We start from the raw sequence: 18,490 nt of genomic DNA, 5'->3' as shown, positions 1-18,490 counted from the left end.
ATGTTAATTACATCGCTTGTCTCCTCGTCAAGGACCACGCGACCAACCCTGAAAGCTCCTGGCGATCATTATGCCGAAGCGAACAGATCGCATAAGCATGGTTGATCGTGTGGTCTAGAGTTCCCCCCTCACTGTATCCCAAAGGTTCTAGTAATACAACACAAGACTGCTGCGGCCCCGGCCAGCGGTGACGGCAGTGGCAAAAATTAGATTAGTAGCTGATGCTGAGGATTTCTCCGTTTCTGTCGTGGGGTCCTCTCATTCTGAGGTAAGGGTCCAAGAAGACGTAGTTCTGTGCTCTGGCCTTGGAAAGACGGATTTTCTCGTCGAGGTAGCCCTTGGACTCTTCCGGCGTGGTGGACTCGATCCACTTGATGGTGGCCTCGATGAACTTGATGGTCAATTCGTCTCGCTGTCTCAAGAGGTTCCCTAGCAAAGCGTCGGGGTCCTTCTTTCTCGAATTGAACTCGGTGGGCTCAATGTACGTGGGAATGTGCTTATCCTTGCCGCCCAAGGACTTGGGAATGTACTTGGACTCGATGTACTTTCTCAACTCCTCGTAGGTGTGGGTAAAGACAAACTTCTCCCTCAAGTGGGGCCTCATCCACTTGACGATGATGTTCCACATGACGCTGAAAATCTTGGGCGCCTTGTGGATGTACACTTTTTCCACACAGTCGGGGTAGATTCGCTGGAAGAGCTTGACTGTCATTTTCACGGCGTGGAAGTCTGCGTTCTTGAGCGTGAACCCGGTCAAGTCGAAGAGAACATGTGCCTGGTCCACACCCTTCTTGAACTCTTGCATGGCGAGATTCTGCCACTCAAAGTTCATCATGATAAGCTTTTCGTAGTCGCCGTCGGGACAGTTCAGGCGGAAATGCTCCTTGGCACGAACCACCACCAAAGGGCAGCCCGTACGCGAGTTTCCACGAACGTACACCTCGTTTCTTCTGAAAGCCTCGATGAGCTGCGGCTTCTTGCCCTCGAAAAACGGCACGGCGTCGCCGTCAAACACGATATCCGTGATGGGGTACTTGTTGATACGCCAGTCCAAGACCTCGGCGATCCACTTGAGCGAGGCCTTACGGTCATTGTGGGAAAGCCTGACGAACTTGAGGAGGTAATTGTCAGCACTGCTGTTCTTCACCGCACTCCACAAGCTTCGATGGAGGTCCTCGGGGATGTACCTCGACAAGGCAGGGTGCTCCTCCTGGTGGTATAACGAGAAAGCACCGCTGCTGGCGTCGTCTAGGCCGCCTGTTTCCAACGAGTAGTAGACGCTTTTGATGTTTGTGTTGGAGGACTGGAACGCAAAGGACGAGCCTCCAGAACTCACCAGCAAGGAGTCCTTCAGCACCAGCAGAACGGAATCGGCTCTTCTGCCATGGAGGCCTGGTTTCGAATTCACAAGGGACTTCCCCAGCTCCAACTCGTCTAGCTTGAGCGAAAGCTCGTAACCAAAGAACTTGAGCAAAATGCCCCACGCCTGCTTGAGCGCTATCTCCTGCGCAGGGTCCATCGACCACACACGGCCCTGTTGTATACGAGTAGTCATTAGATAAAAAAGACGGCGGCTCTCTTGGATCTTATAAGGATCTCTACCGCTGCGAGGGAGCTGCAGTTCTGCACAAGGCCTGCCGCCCTGCGGGTGCGACGCGAGTCATCACTTGTCCTCAGATATAATGCCGTGGGATCCAGAGGGGACTAACCAAAGGGGGCAGGAGAAATGCTGGTTTTAAAGGGGAATTACGAGAAATATTATGGAGCGTGGTGGATCTGTATTTATAATGAGCGATCGCCCGCCCTCGCTTAGTACGAGTTTCACATTCCTCGCTTACTTCGCTTCGAGCCCTTTGTGCTCTTCTCCCGGGACCCTGCCTGATTAGGCAATGCCAGGTTGCCCACTTGGGCGCGGCATGTGACTGCGGGTGGTCCTTTTAGAAGCAGCTCGGCTTTAGTCGAGGAAACAAGGAACTCAAAAAAAAAAAAGAGCCAAATAATTCTTCGAATCATCTTCAATTATATGTATCGCACTTCTTTCTCGGCCAGGCGCCCTCGGCACACGAAGAATGCTGGGCCTCACATTCCCCTGTGAAACTCCGCCCTGCAAGCCTCCAGCTAGTATGGAAGGGATCGCCAGTCTACGCACCCAGCAGCCCCATTAGTCCCGATAATTAGAGTTGGCTTGCATCGCGACGCCGGGAAATCATTGTGTGCTCAAGAGATTTATTCTTTTCGCTATGGTTGTTCTTTGTTTCGTGGAGCGTCGCTTTCTGGGCATTTCGCAGCCGTCCACGGACCATGAGGCTCCGGGGTGGCTCAAAGCACAAAAAGCGGCAGATCAGGGGGGCTGGTCCAGGCAGTGAGGCATTAATCTGAGGCACCAGACTAAAGAGAGGCCTCGTCCCAGCGGCACTGTACTACCGGGATCTTGGCGTTTTTCCTGATCCTGCTGAAGCGAGCCCGCTAATCCATGTATGTTCATGTCGAGAAAAGCGACCATGAATCGACAAGGCCAGAAGGGGCGGTGCCCACGGGGCTGAAAGAGCAAATTATTTGTAGCTGTCATTTTCACAAGGCTGGCGTTTTTCCTTTTCGCCTCGACAAAATCACAGGGATCCGTGTGTTGCCCTTTTGGTCCGCCCGCTGGCCGTGACGCAGGGCTGCTAATCCAGCATCCACACTTAGGTCAGGGGGACAGCTTTCCACGGCTTGGCTTGGTTTCTGGAAAACCCTTACCATCCGAATGACTCCGTGTGGAGGCAGATTTCCTCGATAAACGGCTGGTTTTTGTCTGACGAAACGATGGCCGTTTGGTACCCGGCGACAGTCTGGCTCACTGTACGCTTCATGAGGTCACTACCGGAGCTCACCACGAGATTGCGGCGTAGCATCGTCTGGCTGTAGTCTGCCATGATATTGTGCACATCGGGGCGGCCGTAGTGGGTGTTGAAGCCAGAGGGTACGCTCTCTTCCTCGGAGGTTTGGGTAACCTCTTTTTCCTTGCTGCTCCATGAATCTTTTTGGATAGAGGCAGCGTCGGAACCGCTCTCTCCGGCAACGTAGATATTGATATTAAGCTTGCTGCCGGCTTGCGCCATGGCTTCGTGCAATTCGTCTCTGATCCAGCCAATATCGCTCTCACGACGGATGATCCATCTAAAGTCGATTCTCTGCACCACCAGCTTGGATTCCTTGACAAGGGACAAAAGATATGGCAAGGTGACGGTGACGCCGGAGCCGGTGGCCATGAGAAGCACGGAATCGAAGGCGTGGTGGTTTCTGGTCGTACCACCGTATGGACCGTCCAAAATCACCTTCTTCTTGATGGCAACGGCATGGTCCAACTCGTCGTGAAGCTTTCTTGTAAGACCGGCCTTGGGGACGATAATGAAACGCAACTTCTCCTCCTCCTTGATCGTGGCAATCGAAAACGGATGGCTATCCACAATCCTCTTACCCACGAACCTCAAGAAACAATGCTGGCCTGGACGCCACGAGAAGCCGTCAATACGGTCGATGGAAACCTCAAAAGTGTTGCCGTCCAACTTCCTGATATCGGCTTCCTTGAACTTCAAGAACCCAGAGCCTGGCTTGCAGAAGGTCTTGACGACAATACGACAAATCCACTGGGCACCCCAGAATGCAGCAGTAGCCCAGATCCACTTCTGCTGGTCCAATTGGTCGTAGACGTGAACACCTAGGGATGCCACATACCCAAGACCAAGAAGCCAGTGGAGATGGAACGAGAGCTCATACATCTTTTCACGAACCTGCTTTTTGAAAAGAGCACACAACAAGATGAGAAAGATGGTAGGTGGCCAGCCGGTAACGTAGAGGTAGTCCTTGTTCACCTTGGCGAGATTCTCCACACCTCCCTCCTGCAAAGGCTGGTAGATGAAGGGAATGGTGTGGACAAGTCCAAGTACCAAAGCAGCAACACCAACAAACTGGTGAATCCAATTCAATTTCTCGTAACTGATACCAGTGAGAATGGTAATGGGATTCACCTTGCCGGCAAGAATAAGAATGAATGGTGTCAATGCCGTACCCATGATGCCTGCCCTGACCGCCAAAGGAGGAGATCCAAATCCTCTGCATCCTCTGTACCAGAAATGGGGAATGAAGCAGAAACAGAGGAGGTATCCCGATGCAATGAACGAATAGATTACCGATCCAAGCGAGGATGGCAAGCTAAGGTACCTCACAAAGATCTCAGGCACCTGTTGATAACCAAAAAGACGGCAGTAAGCAGTCACAACGTTAGCGAAGGACGAAAGAATGGAGGGCATTTTCCTGCCGCTGGAGATGTAGCGATAGTCTCTCCACATGTACCAAAACGACTTCACCATTGCCACAAAGATGGTCGCCACACCAAAGTAGATGGTCACATTTCCATACCAGGGCTGATCCAACCAAGGAACCTGCTCTTGCGAGAGAGTATGGTACTCCTGGTACATGGGGTCCTTTTTATCAGCGAGGCAGTCGAGGCCATTGTAGGTGACTCCCATGGTAAGATGCTAGAGAAGGAGAGATTTTTCAAAACCAGTGCAAACATCTGGAATTTAAGGCATGCGTATATTTGCCGATAGCCCCTCTTTGTGGAGAACTGGGCTGGCGAATGAACGCCTTTGTGTTGCACATCGCTTCAATGAGCATATTGGTGAGCATTTTTCCTTACTCAATTCGATGGCTATCTGCCCCTCGAGTAACGCTATCGGGCGCCGGCCGTTAGATGCCATACCCGACAATGCAGATTTGCAACGGCACTTGCGGGATATCAAAAGTCTAGTTTTTTGACAAATCATGCTTCAAATTCTAATGTAGCTGTATGAGCCGTATCTGGCTTGTACTTTAGCATTCGCAGCCATACTGACATATGCGTCAATATGCTGGCCAAAATGCTCGGCAGGGGTACACCTCAGCCAATTTTTTTTTTTTTTTCAGTGCTCGATGGCTCTGAATATGCAATGCAAGCGTCCGTAGACGAAGTGCACTAAAGCTCTTCGGCAGATAGGTCTTGCTTGATGCGGAAGGGCCGCCCACGCCAGCTTACCTCATGGCCCACCATGGCGGTGATCCAAATAGGAAGAGCAAATAGCTCTCTCATAACCCAAAAACGGCACCACTGCCACACGGATCTCCTCTTACTGTCCATATGGGCAAACCAGTAGGGCGGTCTCACCACCAGGTCGAGATGGCACATCCAGATGTTGTACTGAACGAAATCACAAATGAGCCAGCACACCATGTGGAAGATGAAGAACTTCCATTTGAAAAGGCTGTCCCAGTAGAGTACCGAGAGGCCGAATGTGCCCATGCAGCCACACACAATCAGCTCAGTCGTGGGTTCCACAAGCGTCGCTGCCAACACCATGTACTTACGTACTCTGAGCCAGCGGACCCGTCGGCTGAAGTACTCCTGGATCGAGTCTGTCAGTGAAATGAGTGGCTGCAAAACGACATCGCCCGTGAGAGCCGTACGTCCAAAACAGTACTCCCACAAGGCAATTCCGATCATATTGTCTTCGCCAATGTACTTTGCGAAGAAGCTGATGGAGTGGCCCGGGCCTCGAGCCGCTACACGAGCGGCATCGGAAACCACGGATTCTTCGTGGAAAAACTGACAATGCTGTTGCGGAATCAGTGCCACGGCCCGGTCCAAGTCTGACCTTCTATACATGTTTGACTTGCCGTTGACACAGGGCGCTATCGACAAGTTGTTGAGACTGACGTAGAATTTGGAGTGAGACGTGAACAAGAACATCTCGTCTAGGGAAGAACCAGCACCAGAGGCGTCTAAAGACACAGCCAACGGCACGTGGTGAACAAGACGGACGGTACGGCCTCTATGGTTGATGCTGGTGCCGCAATTCGTGTTGTTCATCATTGCAGATACGCCGTTGGCGACGATATTCGGCAGTGCCCAGACGTTCAGGTCCAAGATCCACACCAAATCGTACTTGGCCTGTCTGAAGCCCTTGGCCAAGTTGTTCACCTTTGGATTGGGGCCGAAATAGTCCTGTCCTGGCTCTGAAACGAGGATGCTGGCGTCTATGTGTGGGTATTTGGCTATGAGCAGCTGGAGAATCGGCATCGCCGGGTCAGACTCCTCGTACAAGCAAAACAAGATCTGGAGTTTCTCTTGAGGGTAATTCTGAAGGAACGACGACTCCAAGCAGCTGGAAAGCTCGGGATCAATGCCCTTGATGGGTCTGATGATCGTGACGGGTTCGAGGATATCTAGGTCATGGGAAGGCGGCAGCGGTTTCTTGAACACCACGGCAATGCAGAGGAAGCCTGCCAATGCCACCGCCAAAATCACACTGTACCATAAGAGCACAAAGGCCGCTAATGCCAGAAGAAGGCCCATTGGTGTTACCGTTGAGAAAAAAGATCAACGCGCAGGCGTAGCGCTTAAGACGTGGAACCGTCGGGCGATGCAGAGGCGGAGGCGATGAGATTTGCAGGAATGAGGAAACAGAGGTTTTGAGATGGGGGTGATGATTTTGGAAATTGGAGACGTAGGTTTTGGCGAGGTGAAGAGATGCTTTGGAGGTTTGGCTGCAAAACGCGATGCTGCTGTGGGGCAGTGCCGACGTGCCGAAATTGCCTGGAGAGGGTTTAGTGGAAAGTGATGAGATGGGGGAGCGAAGGAGGGAGGTGATACGACTTTTGGATCAGTTTGGGAGTAATGGGTTTGAAGGTGTTTTCGTGTAGATTTGGGCATGGAAGTGAGGTTAGTTCTGCTCGTTTTGTGGTAGTAGTGAGGAACCAACAAGCAAGCTTTCATTTTCTTCAACGGTTTTTGGTTTTTGAGGTAATGGATTTTTTGGACTCGGGAGATTGACTAGTGGTTATTGTTTTTGCTTGTTTGTGGAGCTAAGTGTAGTATTGTGGTGCTTCCTGTTGTTGATAGTTCGCCAGCTTCGGTGCCATTGGATTAGATAGTCGTGGATAGCTTCTCCAATTTTTGTGCCCTTTTGTTTCCATCTGGCAATCTTATAACTCTTTCCAAAGAGAAATTCATCCAATACAATCCATAGTCACCATTCCCCAATTTATGATACAATTGCAACAAATCAATTCTCCAGGTGGACTAAATTTTCACAGTTAGTTTCCACCAGCTTTGTGGAATTTTTCACATCCCAAAGAGCCCTCCTATCCCATAAAAACAACACAATACTTGAACAAAATTCCAGCTCAGCCTGACTCCCCAATACACCCCAAAAAGACACACTTGCCTTCCATCCGTCTCGTGAATCTACACAACCGTCAATTGATACAAACCGAGGATGCATCCCATGTGTTACGCCAGCGGCGTGCTATCGCAAACTCCGAGGTTCCCATTTTGTGGGGCTGTCTGGGGCAGCTCCGGATCTCTTCCCCCGGATAACTTTTATGGTCACCAGGCAAATAAAGCTACTATTACCGAAAAGATGCTGCAGATACGCTTGTTTTCTGGAGGGTCTGTCTGAAGCGGCTTTTCATTGGACCGGCCAAACCACATTTTGTTCAGATAACATGAACAGAGTCTTGTGAAAGATGGCTTACATTCAGAGCTTGGTCGAGAGTGAATGAGACTGCTTAGAAGAGGCCAAAAATGCTTAGAATTATCTCGTAAATGGTGAATGGCAGGCTGCGAATTCAGCCCGAAAGTCCAAGAAATGTGTAGCCTCGGCTGCACCGCCGCTGCTCCGACCATGATGATTTCTTGGGAAAAAACAAGATTCAGTTTACCAAAGTCAATTGTAAAAGGAGCCCTATCGAAGAGAGGCTCGATATTTTTTAGCAGATCCGTTTTTGTCTTGATCAAACAAATGCGGCGGCAGAAGCCCACAGACGTCAACCGGAGTCGCTCCGAGGATAATCAAGCGCATGCCAGGTCTGTAGAGGGCTCATCCACCAATGAAAAACCGCCGTGCACCTCGTAAATCCTGCTTTTGTCTTGACAATGGCTTGGTCGCTGAAACAATCAGGCACAAAACTCTTGTTTTTGTATCGGTGCTGGGCTCCATGACGTAACTGGAATTACGAGGTCGTTGGGACTGGGGGTTTTGCGCATACCGTGGTGGTGAAAAATTCATCTCGATTGTAGTGGGTTTTGCAATTGCGCACCGACACTTTTGCCTCACTTTAGACTGTCTATCGTTGTTTTTCGGAGCTGCCACTTCTCTATCTTGGTACCAATTTTACTGTGGCGGACCAAAACACCCAAACCCCAGCAAACAAAACAAATTTTTGGGATTTCTATAAACAATTGCCAAAACTACGGCCCCTTCTTCCTGCTTCTTTCCCTAAAAATGCCCCTTTCACACCCGGTTTTGTTTACCATTGATCTCTCATTTTTCCGGTTTTTCGGTGCTTTCGCAGCCACGCTGGACGGTTTTGGCCTCCGCGCAGGATGCCAATGTGAATTTTGCACCCGAGGGAACCGCCAAAGAGGCCCCAAAAAGCTGCCAAACACAACGATTTCAAACCAAAGGCTATCGGTAAGGGTGGAACGGCGCCACGTGACTTCGTGACTCCGAAAAGTCCCCTGACTCCGACCTCCCCCGACCGTCAATCATCTCCATCTTTGCGCCCAATGCAGGCTTCCTCGGTTCGCGGCCACCCCCACAATTCACATCCTCCCGCCATATAAAGTCCCCGGATCTCGCCCATTGAATTCGGTACCTTTCTTCCCTCGTACCTTTCTTCCATCAAATGCTAAGAACCGCAGCTAACATGACCAGAAAGTTTTCCTCGTCGGTGCCAAAGGGCGACTTGTTCAAGTACCAGTCACAGCTCCCCAAATTGCCTGTTCCTACTTTGCAAGAAACTTGCAAAAAGTACTTGAGAACCGTGGAGCCATTTTTGTCTGAGGCCCAGTTGAAGTCCACCACTGCCATTGTGGAGGAGTTTGCCCGTCCTGGTGGCCAGGGTGAGGCTCTCCAGCTGAGATTGGAGGAGTTCGCCCAGGGCAAGGACAACTGGTTGGCTGAGTACTGGGACGACTACGCTTACATGTCCTACAGAGACCCCGTGGTTCCTTACGTGTCTTACTTCTTCAACCACAAGGACGTCAATAACGCCATTGGCAAGAACCAGTTGTACAAGGCATCTTTGATTGCCTACTACACCACCCAGTTCGCTGGTACCGTTGAGAACGAGACCTTGGAGCCTGAGATCATCAAGGGCAACCCTTACTGTATGAACGCTTTCAAGTACATGTTCAACAACTCCAGAGTCCCAGCTGCCGGCAGTGACGTCACCAAGTTGTACGACCCAGCCGAGCACCGTTACTTCATCGTGGCTTTGAACAACAACTTCTACAAGGTGTACCACCACGTCAAGAACGGCCAGCCTTTGTCCAAGGTTGCCATCTACAAGCAGTTGGACTACTTGGTCAACGTTGTCAACCCTAAGGTTCCACGTGGTGTTGGCATTGGTGCTCTTACCTCCTTGAACAGAGACGAGTACTTGAACACCTACGAGCACTTGACCGGTGCCTCTCCTGTCAACGAGGACTCTTTCGAGACCATTTTCGCCTCTTCTTTCGTGCTCTGTCTTGACGACAACTACCCTATCACCATTGAGGAGAAGTCCAAGAACAACTGGCACGGTGACGGCCAGAACAGATTCTTCGACAAGCCATTGGAGTTCTTCGTTGCCAAGAACGGTAACTCTGGTTTCTTGGGTGAGCACTCTAGAATGGACGCCACCCCAACCGTCCAGATGAACAACTTCGTTTTGCAGCAGATTGCCAAGGAGGACCCAGCCGCTTTCATCCAGGAAATCGCCAACGACACCACTATTGCCCCAGAGGTTGTTCCTGAGGTTCCTTCTGTCTTGCCATTCGACATCACCGTTAAGGGTAGAGCTGACATTGAGGCTGCCAAGGTCAAGTTTGACGAGACCATCGCTGCTCACGATGAGGAGGTGTTCCAGTACTACGGCTACGGTAAGAACTTGATCAAGCAGTTCAAGGTTTCCCCAGATGCCTACGTCCAGATGTTGATCCAGTTGGCCTACTACAAGTTGACCGGTAAGATTAGACCAACCTACGAGTCTGCTGCTACCCGTAAGTACTTGAAGGGTAGAACCGAGACTGGTAGATCTGCTTCTGTTGAGGCCAAGAAGTTCGTCGAGACCTTCACTGACTTCAACGCTACCAACGAGGCCAAGATTGCCGCTTTCAACGATGCTTGCAAGCAGCACGTGAAGTACCTTGTAGAGGCTGCCGATGGTAAGGGTGTTGACCGTCACTTGTTCGGTTTGCTGCAGATGCTTAAGCAGGGTGAGGAGGTTCCAGGTATCTTCAAGGACCCAATCTACAAGTACTCCAGCACATGGTACCTTTCTTCTTCCCAGGTCCCATCTGAATACTTCCAGTCCTGGGGTTGGTCTCAGGTCATTGACGAGGGATTCGGTTTGGCCTACTTGGTCAACAATGACTGGTTGCATGTGCACATCTCGTGTAAGAAGGGTTTCGGTTTGAGATCCGACTATATGAAATACTACTTGACCGAGGCTGCCAACGAGATGAAGCAGGTCTTGTCCACCCAGTTGCCCGCCAAGTCCAAGCTCTAAGCGCCATTCTGTTCATATGATAGAACTTATTAAAAGTATTTATGTTAAAGGTTGTAAAATGACTAGACTGATATTCTCATGTGAGTAACCCGACCGGTTCGCATTATACAGCCTCCACATACTAACGATCCTTATCACATAGTGTGCATACACCCGTCTATCAGTGCCTCCACACTATTTCTACTACTCCGTCTTTTCCACATCTACTGCGTTCTTTTGCATATGACTGACCAACTCACCATCTACAACGCTCACAATGGTGAGAGTGTGGTTTTGAGCAAGCCAGTACGCTACCACACGCTACAAAGTTTCAAGGATTTCCTCCTAGAGTCCTTCACCAAGTATACAATTGCCTCCCATGAGAATATCTTTCTTCTCACGTCTTTTGGCATGAAGCTCAATTATTCCATGATAAACGAGATGACAGATATTTACGTTTACGACAAGCGCCTTTTTTCCGCCTCCAGAGACCCCAGTTTGGGTCCACGGTACCTACTGGACAGTGAGGACGATAACTACATGTTGCTAAAACCCACAACATTTGGCGTGACAGAGGTTCCCTCAAATGTCAAGATGCTTTCATCGACCCTTCGGAACTATGAGTCGTGGGTCAATGCTCGTCTTTTGGGAGCTTCTCGAGTGCAAGACCAAATGGAGCGGGTCATTCGCCACATCAACGTCATCTTTAAGTCGCTAAGCGTGATCTTCCAGTTTGCAGCTAGCTTTGTGAGCGGGATGGAAAAGAATTTTGACGGCTACTACAGCTATCTTGCAACGTTAAACAAGAAGTCTTTGCATAAGGTCTGGGAGGACCGCTACTCGCTGCTCAAGGAATACCCTCGGATTTTGTTTAAACTGGATCCCAGTAAGTCCATTGCACTTGCAGATTATCTTGATTACGAGTCATTGAAGTCCGCAGCCAAATTTGTGGACCAAAACTTACCCCAGATTCGAGATACCTTCAACGACTTTTCCGCCTCGGTGAACAAAATTAATGCTGAGAAGCTACAGGTGGATACCAAGATCGAAGATCTACGAAAAGAGTCAATTTCCAATTTTAAGACCTGCGATACGTCCAGGAAGTCTTATTCTGACGACTTGTCCTACTTGGGTAAAAGGATCCATTCCGAATTGGAGAATACCACAAGTTCAAACACCCTGGACCTTCAACAAGTATACTCCCGCCAGATGGAAACCGCATCAGAGGTGTTCTCACACTCTGAATCACTATTCGGGCTTTTGGAATCGTTGTACTCCTTTAAAAAGAAGCTTACCAATCAAAGCTTGTCCATATTTGAGAGCATCGCCTCTCTACAAATGAGGACGGTCGGTTTAAAGGGAGAGATGAAGCTGTTGCTTACACCTACCGAGAAGCATGAAGATGAATCACAAGGCGACCTTCCTGTTCATAAAACCATCGATAGGATTCGAGAAGCTGGCGATCTACTCTCGTTGACGGTTGACCTCCCTCTCCTATTTGGCTTTCTTCTTATTGAGAAGCGACGCCAGTTTGAATGGCATGACTTTTATTCTAAGGGTATCGTGAAAAATGTTTCCGAGCAACTTTCCGTACTCATAGATCACGAGAAGGCATTTCAGAAGTTGTGGTTGAAAAAGTTTGGAGTATTTTTGAAGTTCCTCGGGAATGACAAAAACTTTCGTGTGCAACTCCCTACTATAGATGTTACACTTGTGAACGGGGAAGCCGCCAAAAGGCAAGATTCAGTTGTTGAGATCATCAATGATGTTGTGGTAGAACGTGAGGATATCACAAATTTCATCAACTTAGTTAAAAACCACCTGTCCAGTAATGGTCTGAGCTTTGCAGGCCTCCTCGAGAAAAATTTTAAGGATTTAATCACTTCTACCGACAGCTTGAAAAGAGTCACTCGTGTCGTCAGCTCATTAGGGTCATTATCGCCCGAGCAGCTGCAAATCATTACACGCTCTCAGGTCCTCGATACCCACGGCCAGAAGCCAGGCAATGTCGTCGATGATTTTGATTTGAATCTCATTAGGGGCTTGAGATCCCGAATCTCCAAGCTTGAAGGTCTACTTCACCAGCAGCAGTATGCAAACATATCCAACTGGCCCGTGGTGAAGTCTAATGATCGAAAGTTATCCCAAGGTAAAGAAAGCATGCTTGTTGAAAACAATGCAAGACCGGTGAGAAGCCCTTCCACTGGTGATCCGACTAGTCTTCTTATGAGAAATCCAAGCAGCCGAAAGACATCTACTAGCAGCGCTAGTGTCAAAGCTATGGATGCATCGACAACGATCGACAAGCATGTTGACAACATTAGGTTGAGAAAAGAAGTCAACGAGCTTAAGATATCTCAACTGTCTATCTATCAAGAAAACGACTCCCTTCGCAAGGCACTCGATGAGGTGAGAAGAGAATCTCAAGAAAAGGATTTCCAAATGAGACAGATGCAGCAGGATTATGAGGAGAAGCTTCAGATCTCAGAGAGCGTCATCAAGGATCTTGGCAACAAGCATTCAGAAGAAATGAAGGCCTTGATTGCACAAAATGCTTCTGAGGTTGAGCAGTTAGAACAGAAACACAAGGGCCTTGACCAAAAGGTTGTCACACATGAGGCCATTTTGCGTGAAAATGAGGATTTGAAGAAGAAGATGACCAAGCTTGAAGATGAATTGAAGCAAAAAGCGAACCAGGTTGACGAGGCTACCGAGTATAAAGTCCGGTTTGAGAGTCTCAAAGACGAGTTCAAAGATGTTCAAGATCTCAAACAAGAGCTTCTTTCAAATATGCATGCCAAAGAAGCAGAGTATGCAACCGAGAGAAGTCACCTTGAAACTGAGTTGAAGGAGTTAAACCAGAAGTTTGACGAAAGGACGGAGGATTATGAGAACTTGATGGAAGTCACTCAAACAAAGCATCATAAGCTGGAGGAGATAATTGGACAGCTCAACAGAGTCGTCAGAGAGCTCTTTGCTGTAATTCTTGAGACTACCCAGAAAAACTTTGAAGACTTCAAAGAGTTTTGTTACATCTTGGAATCGATGGGCTTGTTACTTGTCAAAGAGGCAGATTCGAAGTCCGATGTCAACAAGTTTGAATATAAAGTACGCAGAGTCAAAGGCTTGAGATCCAAGAAGAGTAATGAGGATGAAGCCCAAGACTCTCTAATCATTCCTGATAAGAACTTTCACACCAGCGTGGTTTCCGAAGTCGAAAGTAGTATGGCTTGGAGAGAAATCTTGGGTACTTTGATCCCATCTTCAAAAGTCGATTTGGAGGCTGAGAGTGCTGACGAGGTCAAAAGTACTGGTGAAGCCGACAAGGAAGAAGCTGAAGCTGTAAAACTCATTGAGACGTACTACAATGCTTTTGGGGATTCGGATGAAAAGAATAAGTCTGACTTCTCCAAGTTCCTCAAGCTTATTTCCTTTACTGAGGATATTCAACTACAATTGCAAGATGAGAAGAATGCTATTGTGAACCAAAAGTTCTTCCTTAACGGCATATTCAAGCGTTTCAAGGACGTTGAAGGTTTTGCCAAGAAGCTTTCTAAGGAGAACAAGACTATGAATCAGGAGGTGTCGAAACTCCGTAGGCTGGTGGCCAGCAAGATCACAGTCAACAACTTCGAGGCCGGGGACCTAGTGTTATTCCTCCCAACCCACGTGGATAGAGTGGACGGGCAAACCAGTTCCAAGCCGCCTTGGACAGCTTTCAATATCGAGGCACCTAATTACTTCCTCGATGAAAGCAAAGCGGAGAATGGCAGCAGCCGTGATTGGATTGTGAGTCGCATTGGGTCTATTACACAGCATGAGGTGACTGATTCTAATGTTAATAATGTGGCAGAAAATCCATTTCTGCTCAATGTCGGCATTATCTGGTATATGATACAGGCTGAATAGGTAAATACAACTATTCGGGGACGTGGTTGAACAAGTAGGACACACTCTCACCGTTGTGCAATCTTCTGATGGCCTCTGCAATAGTAGGGCTGATGTCTAATATTTCGATTCTGGGGCATCTCTCCAACTTGTCTTCTAAAGGCAAGGAGTTTGTGCATATGATCTTGTCTAGTTTGGAGTTGTTGAGTTTCTCAATTGCGTTCTTAGAGAAGATACCGTGGGTCACCATAGCGATCACCTTATTGGCACCATTCTCCAAAAGCACCTCAGCGGCTTTGCAGAGCGTGCCGCAGGTGTCAGCAATATCATCGATAAGAATACAAGTCTTGTTGTCGACATCACCAACAAGGACCATCTTGGAAACCTCATTCGCTTTTTGCCTTTCCTTGTGGATCAAAGCAAACGGAGTATCTAGCTTGTCGGCAATGGATGCAACTCTTTTGGCTCCACCTGCGTCCGGTGAAACAATGGTCAAGTCCTCGGGGTTGTAGTGTTCCTTGATGAACCTCAAAGTCGAGGGTTCAGCGTACAAGTTGTCCACTGGAGCTCTGAAGAAACCCTGGATTTGCGAAGCGTGCAAATCGAGAGTAATGACGTGATGGCAGCCCGCCGTTTGTAACAAGTTGGCGATCAACTTTGCCGTGATGGGTGCTCTAGACTTGTCTTTCTTATCTTGTCTAGCATAGAAGAAATTGGGGAGCACAGCTGTGATTCTTCTTGCTCCTCCCACACGACAGGCATTGATGAGGAAGAGAAGCTCCATCAAATAGTCGTTAATCTTGGTTTCGCCGTAACCGGTCTGAATGACATAGACGTCCTCATCTCTCATTGATTCACCCACGGCCACAGCGGTTTCCTTATTGGAAAACTGGAAGGCCCCCACTTTGGAGACCTTCATGCCTAGCTTGGCGGCCACCTTTTCAGCAAGAGCTCTGTGAGAGTTGCCTGTGACGATTTTTATCAGATTTGGCGTGGAAGGCATTCTGCGGTTGTAGTAGAGAAGAGAAACTGAAGATGAGAGGCTAATGCAGTCACGTGGAGCCCTCGGCGATTCCGAGCTGATTTCGTCAGAAACCCCAAAAGCTTCAAGTTTTTTGTGTTTTGATGAAATTTTTGCCAATAATATGGTATAACATCCCGGTTTAGGTGGCTTTGGTGCAGTGGTGATGTGGTGATGTGGACCACCTTCAACCCACAATTTCGCAGCCATTACAATTCATGAATGCAAATCCGTTCATTAGGATAGTGTGATGCGAATAACTTATGTAGAAATGAAGCGGGGGCGAGTCTGTTCAAAGACATTTGCTCCCTGATGAGATTTTGGCGCTTACAAGTCGGTGACACAGCCCTTGGAGGCATCGCTCACCAAAAGAGAGTACTTGCGCAAGGTACCTCTCTTGTATCTTGGCTCTGGAGCCAGCCACTTCTTCCTTCTCTCGGCCAACTCGGCCTCGTCGACCAACAAGTCGATTCTGTTGTTTTCGGCGTCGATGACGATCTCGTCACCATCGTACACCAAGGCAATTGGACCACCCACAGCGGCCTCTGGAACAATGTGACCGATCAAGAAACCATGGGATCCACCGGAGAATCTTCCGTCAGTCAAAAGTGCAACGTCCTGGCCCAATCCGTAGCCCATAAGTGCAGAAGAAGGCTTCAACATCTCAGGCATACCTGGACCACCCTTAGGACCCTCGTATCTGATCACACAGACGGTCTTCTCGCCCTTCTTGATCTCTCCAGCCTGCAAGGCCTCAATAAAGAGGTCCTCGGCGTCGAAAACTCTAGCCTTACCCTTGAAGTAGGTACCCTCCTTACCAGTGATCTTACCAACAGCAGAGCCTGGAGCCAAGGTACCCTTAAGAATTTGCAAATGACCGCTTGGCTTCAATGGGTTCGACAAAGGTCTGACAATGTCCTGGCCCTCGGGCAAACCTGGCAATTTGTCCAAGTTTTCCTTGAGCGTGAAACCGGTAACAGTCATCTGATCACCATCAAGCAAGCCCTCCTCCAACAACATCTTGGCCACAGCCGGGGTCCCGCCTCTGGCTTGCAAATCAGCCATGACGTATTTGCCGGAAGGTCTGAAGTCAGCCAACAATGGGGTGCTGTCAGAAAGTCTCTGGAAGTCGTCCACGGTGATTTCCACACCGACAGAGGAAGCAATGGCGATAAGGTGCAACACGGCGTTGGTGGAGCCACCCGTGGCGATGATGTAGGTGATGGCGTTTTCAAAAGATTTCTTGGTCATGATTTCTCTTGGCTTCAAGTCAATTTCCATCAAGTGCTTGATGGCCTGGCCAATGTTGGCGCACTCTTCAGCCTTTTCCTTGGAAACAGCTGGAGCAGAAGAAGAGTATGGCAAAGACATACCCAAGATTTCGGCGGCAGAAGCCATGGTGTTGGCAGTGTACATACCACCACAGGCACCTGGACCAGGACAGGCATGACGAACAACATCTTTTCTCTCTTCATTGGTGATCAACTTAGACAAGTACTGACCGTAGGACTGGAAAGCGGAAATGATATCGATTTTCTCACCCACCTCTGGAGAAGAGCAGGAGGGCGATCCAGGCATGATGGTACCACCGTAGACCATGATAGAAGGTCTGTTGTGTCTACCCATGGCCATAAGCACACCGGGCATGTTTTTGTCACAAGATGGGATGGCGATGTTACCGTCGTACAACTGGGCCATCATCATGGTCTCGAAGGAGTCGGCAATAATCTCTCTGGACTGCAAGGAGTACTTCATACCCTCGGTACCGTTGGTGATACCGTCAGAAACACCGATGGAGTTGAACTGCATGCCTTTAAGACCAGCCTTGTTGACAGACTCGGTACACTGGTGATTGAGGTCCATCAAGTGCATGTTACAAGGGTTTCCTCCCCACCAGACGGATCCAACACCAACCTGGCCCTTGTGGAAGTCCTCATCCGAGAAACCAGTAGCGTACAACATGGCCTGGGATGCACCTTGAGAAACATCTTCGGTGACAATAGACGAGTACTTGTTCAATTTCTTTGCGTAGGCGACAGCAGAGCGCGAGAAGCCCCGCAGCTGTATGAAATGTGCCCTGCTAACGAAAGACATGCTTAGCTAGACGAAAAAGACGTATTACTCTCGAACTTGTAGTTGCAGAATTTTCATGAGTCAGTTCCGGTACCGGCGCGGTTTAGGTGGGGCCGGAAGTGCGCATGCCCCCGGATCTCTCGACCAATGACCGTGGACCTAGAGGTCAGAAGTCGATGGCCTGGAGAAATTGATGGCGGACTTTCGGGATTGATTTGATTGTTGAGGTTTGTTTAAAGTGGCCTTTTTGTGAGATTGAAGAGGTATACGAGTGGATTTTTGCAGACACAGGTTTTGAAGCCAGTGCACTTGACACATTGCAAAATCCGAGGAGACGCACTGCAAGTGATCTCATAGAGAGGAAAGAATCACTTGGTCGAGAAGTAGCATGGTTTTTCTGGTGCAAGGAGCGAGTCAAGGGCGTTGATTTGGTTCTCTAGATCCTACCAAAGTAAAAACTTTGGAGGTCATGTATTTTGCTTGGCCATAAGTAAGAAGCAGGTACTGTAGTTGAACCCCATACATCATATCAATGAGGACTCTTCATTCGCTTGACCAATTCATATGATTAAGAGGTTTGCTTAGATCGTCGAATATTTTTCATACTATGGATATTCTTATGAACAAAAAAATTTTTCACAACAAATTTTAGCCTGTCAGATGGGCTAAATGGGCTATCGAAGCGCGTTCGCATATCAACCTACTATTCTTGAAGTCGATGTGTATGTCCATTTTTTACCGTAAAGATTTTGTACTCGAAACAGTTCAATCTCAATTCACACCTCGCTGCTATTAAGCATTTAAGGCATTTTCAACTAATCGCTTACTAATTGCAACTAAATCATATAATGATGGAACAGTTTGCAAGTACCACCGTAAAAGTCCGCTGGAATGATTCGCATTCTTCACTTTTTACCATGGCCCACTTTAGACCCTCTTATCTACTCAGAAGGACCA

General features: G+C 48.6%; 7 protein-coding genes across 7 annotated transcripts; 2 read left to right on the top strand and 5 right to left on the bottom strand.

Moving 5' to 3' along the window:
* Positions 1 to 211: 211 nt before the first annotated feature.
* Positions 212 to 1,555, bottom strand: C7M61_001776 (CRAL-TRIO domain-containing protein; the record flags this gene model as incomplete). Its single annotated transcript, XM_024857175.1, has 1 exon — positions 212 to 1,555. One exon carries the CDS (start codon positions 1,553 to 1,555, stop codon positions 212 to 214), a length of 1,344 nt encoding a protein of 447 aa, XP_024715055.1.
* A 1,180-nt stretch (positions 1,556 to 2,735) lies between these two features.
* C7M61_001775 (putative ferric-chelate reductase) lies at positions 2,736 to 4,511 on the bottom strand (the record flags this gene model as incomplete). The annotated part of the gene is made up of 1 exon (XM_024857174.1): positions 2,736 to 4,511. One exon carries the CDS (start codon positions 4,509 to 4,511, stop codon positions 2,736 to 2,738), a length of 1,776 nt encoding a protein of 591 aa, XP_024715054.1.
* A 485-nt stretch (positions 4,512 to 4,996) lies between these two features.
* HSX11 (Hsx11p) lies at positions 4,997 to 6,373 on the bottom strand (the record flags this gene model as incomplete). The annotated part of the gene is made up of 1 exon (XM_024857173.1): positions 4,997 to 6,373. One exon carries the CDS (start codon positions 6,371 to 6,373, stop codon positions 4,997 to 4,999), a length of 1,377 nt encoding a protein of 458 aa, XP_024715053.1.
* Positions 6,374 to 8,706: 2,333 nt separating this feature from the next.
* CAT2 (carnitine O-acetyltransferase) lies at positions 8,707 to 10,572 on the top strand (the record flags this gene model as incomplete). The annotated part of the gene is made up of 1 exon (XM_024857172.1): positions 8,707 to 10,572. One exon carries the CDS (start codon positions 8,707 to 8,709, stop codon positions 10,570 to 10,572), a length of 1,866 nt encoding a protein of 621 aa, XP_024715052.1.
* A 222-nt stretch (positions 10,573 to 10,794) lies between these two features.
* On the top strand, positions 10,795 to 14,372 carry C7M61_001772 (autophagy protein; the record flags this gene model as incomplete). Its single annotated transcript, XM_024857171.1, has 2 exons — positions 10,795 to 14,344; positions 14,368 to 14,372. 2 exons carry the CDS (start codon positions 10,795 to 10,797, stop codon positions 14,370 to 14,372), a joined length of 3,555 nt encoding a protein of 1,184 aa, XP_024715051.1.
* A 98-nt stretch (positions 14,373 to 14,470) lies between these two features.
* Positions 14,471 to 15,442, bottom strand: C7M61_001771 (ribose phosphate diphosphokinase subunit; the record flags this gene model as incomplete). Its single annotated transcript, XM_024857170.1, has 1 exon — positions 14,471 to 15,442. The coding sequence occupies one exon, from the start codon at positions 15,440 to 15,442 to the stop codon at positions 14,471 to 14,473; it is 972 nt and encodes a 323-aa protein (XP_024715050.1).
* Positions 15,443 to 15,787: 345 nt separating this feature from the next.
* Positions 15,788 to 17,554, bottom strand: ILV3 (dihydroxy-acid dehydratase; the record flags this gene model as incomplete). Its single annotated transcript, XM_024857169.1, has 1 exon — positions 15,788 to 17,554. The coding sequence occupies one exon, from the start codon at positions 17,552 to 17,554 to the stop codon at positions 15,788 to 15,790; it is 1,767 nt and encodes a 588-aa protein (XP_024715049.1).
* Between the last annotated feature and the right edge of the window lie 936 nt (positions 17,555 to 18,490).

This window comes from Candidozyma pseudohaemuli, assembly GCF_003013735.1.
Source record: "Candidozyma pseudohaemuli strain B12108 chromosome Unknown scaffold00002, whole genome shotgun sequence".
NCBI classification, from domain to species: Eukaryota; Fungi; Ascomycota; class Pichiomycetes; order Serinales; family Metschnikowiaceae; genus Candidozyma; species Candidozyma pseudohaemuli.
The sequence above is the reverse complement of the archived record's forward strand: the minus strand, read 5'-3'. Positions and strand labels throughout refer to the sequence as shown.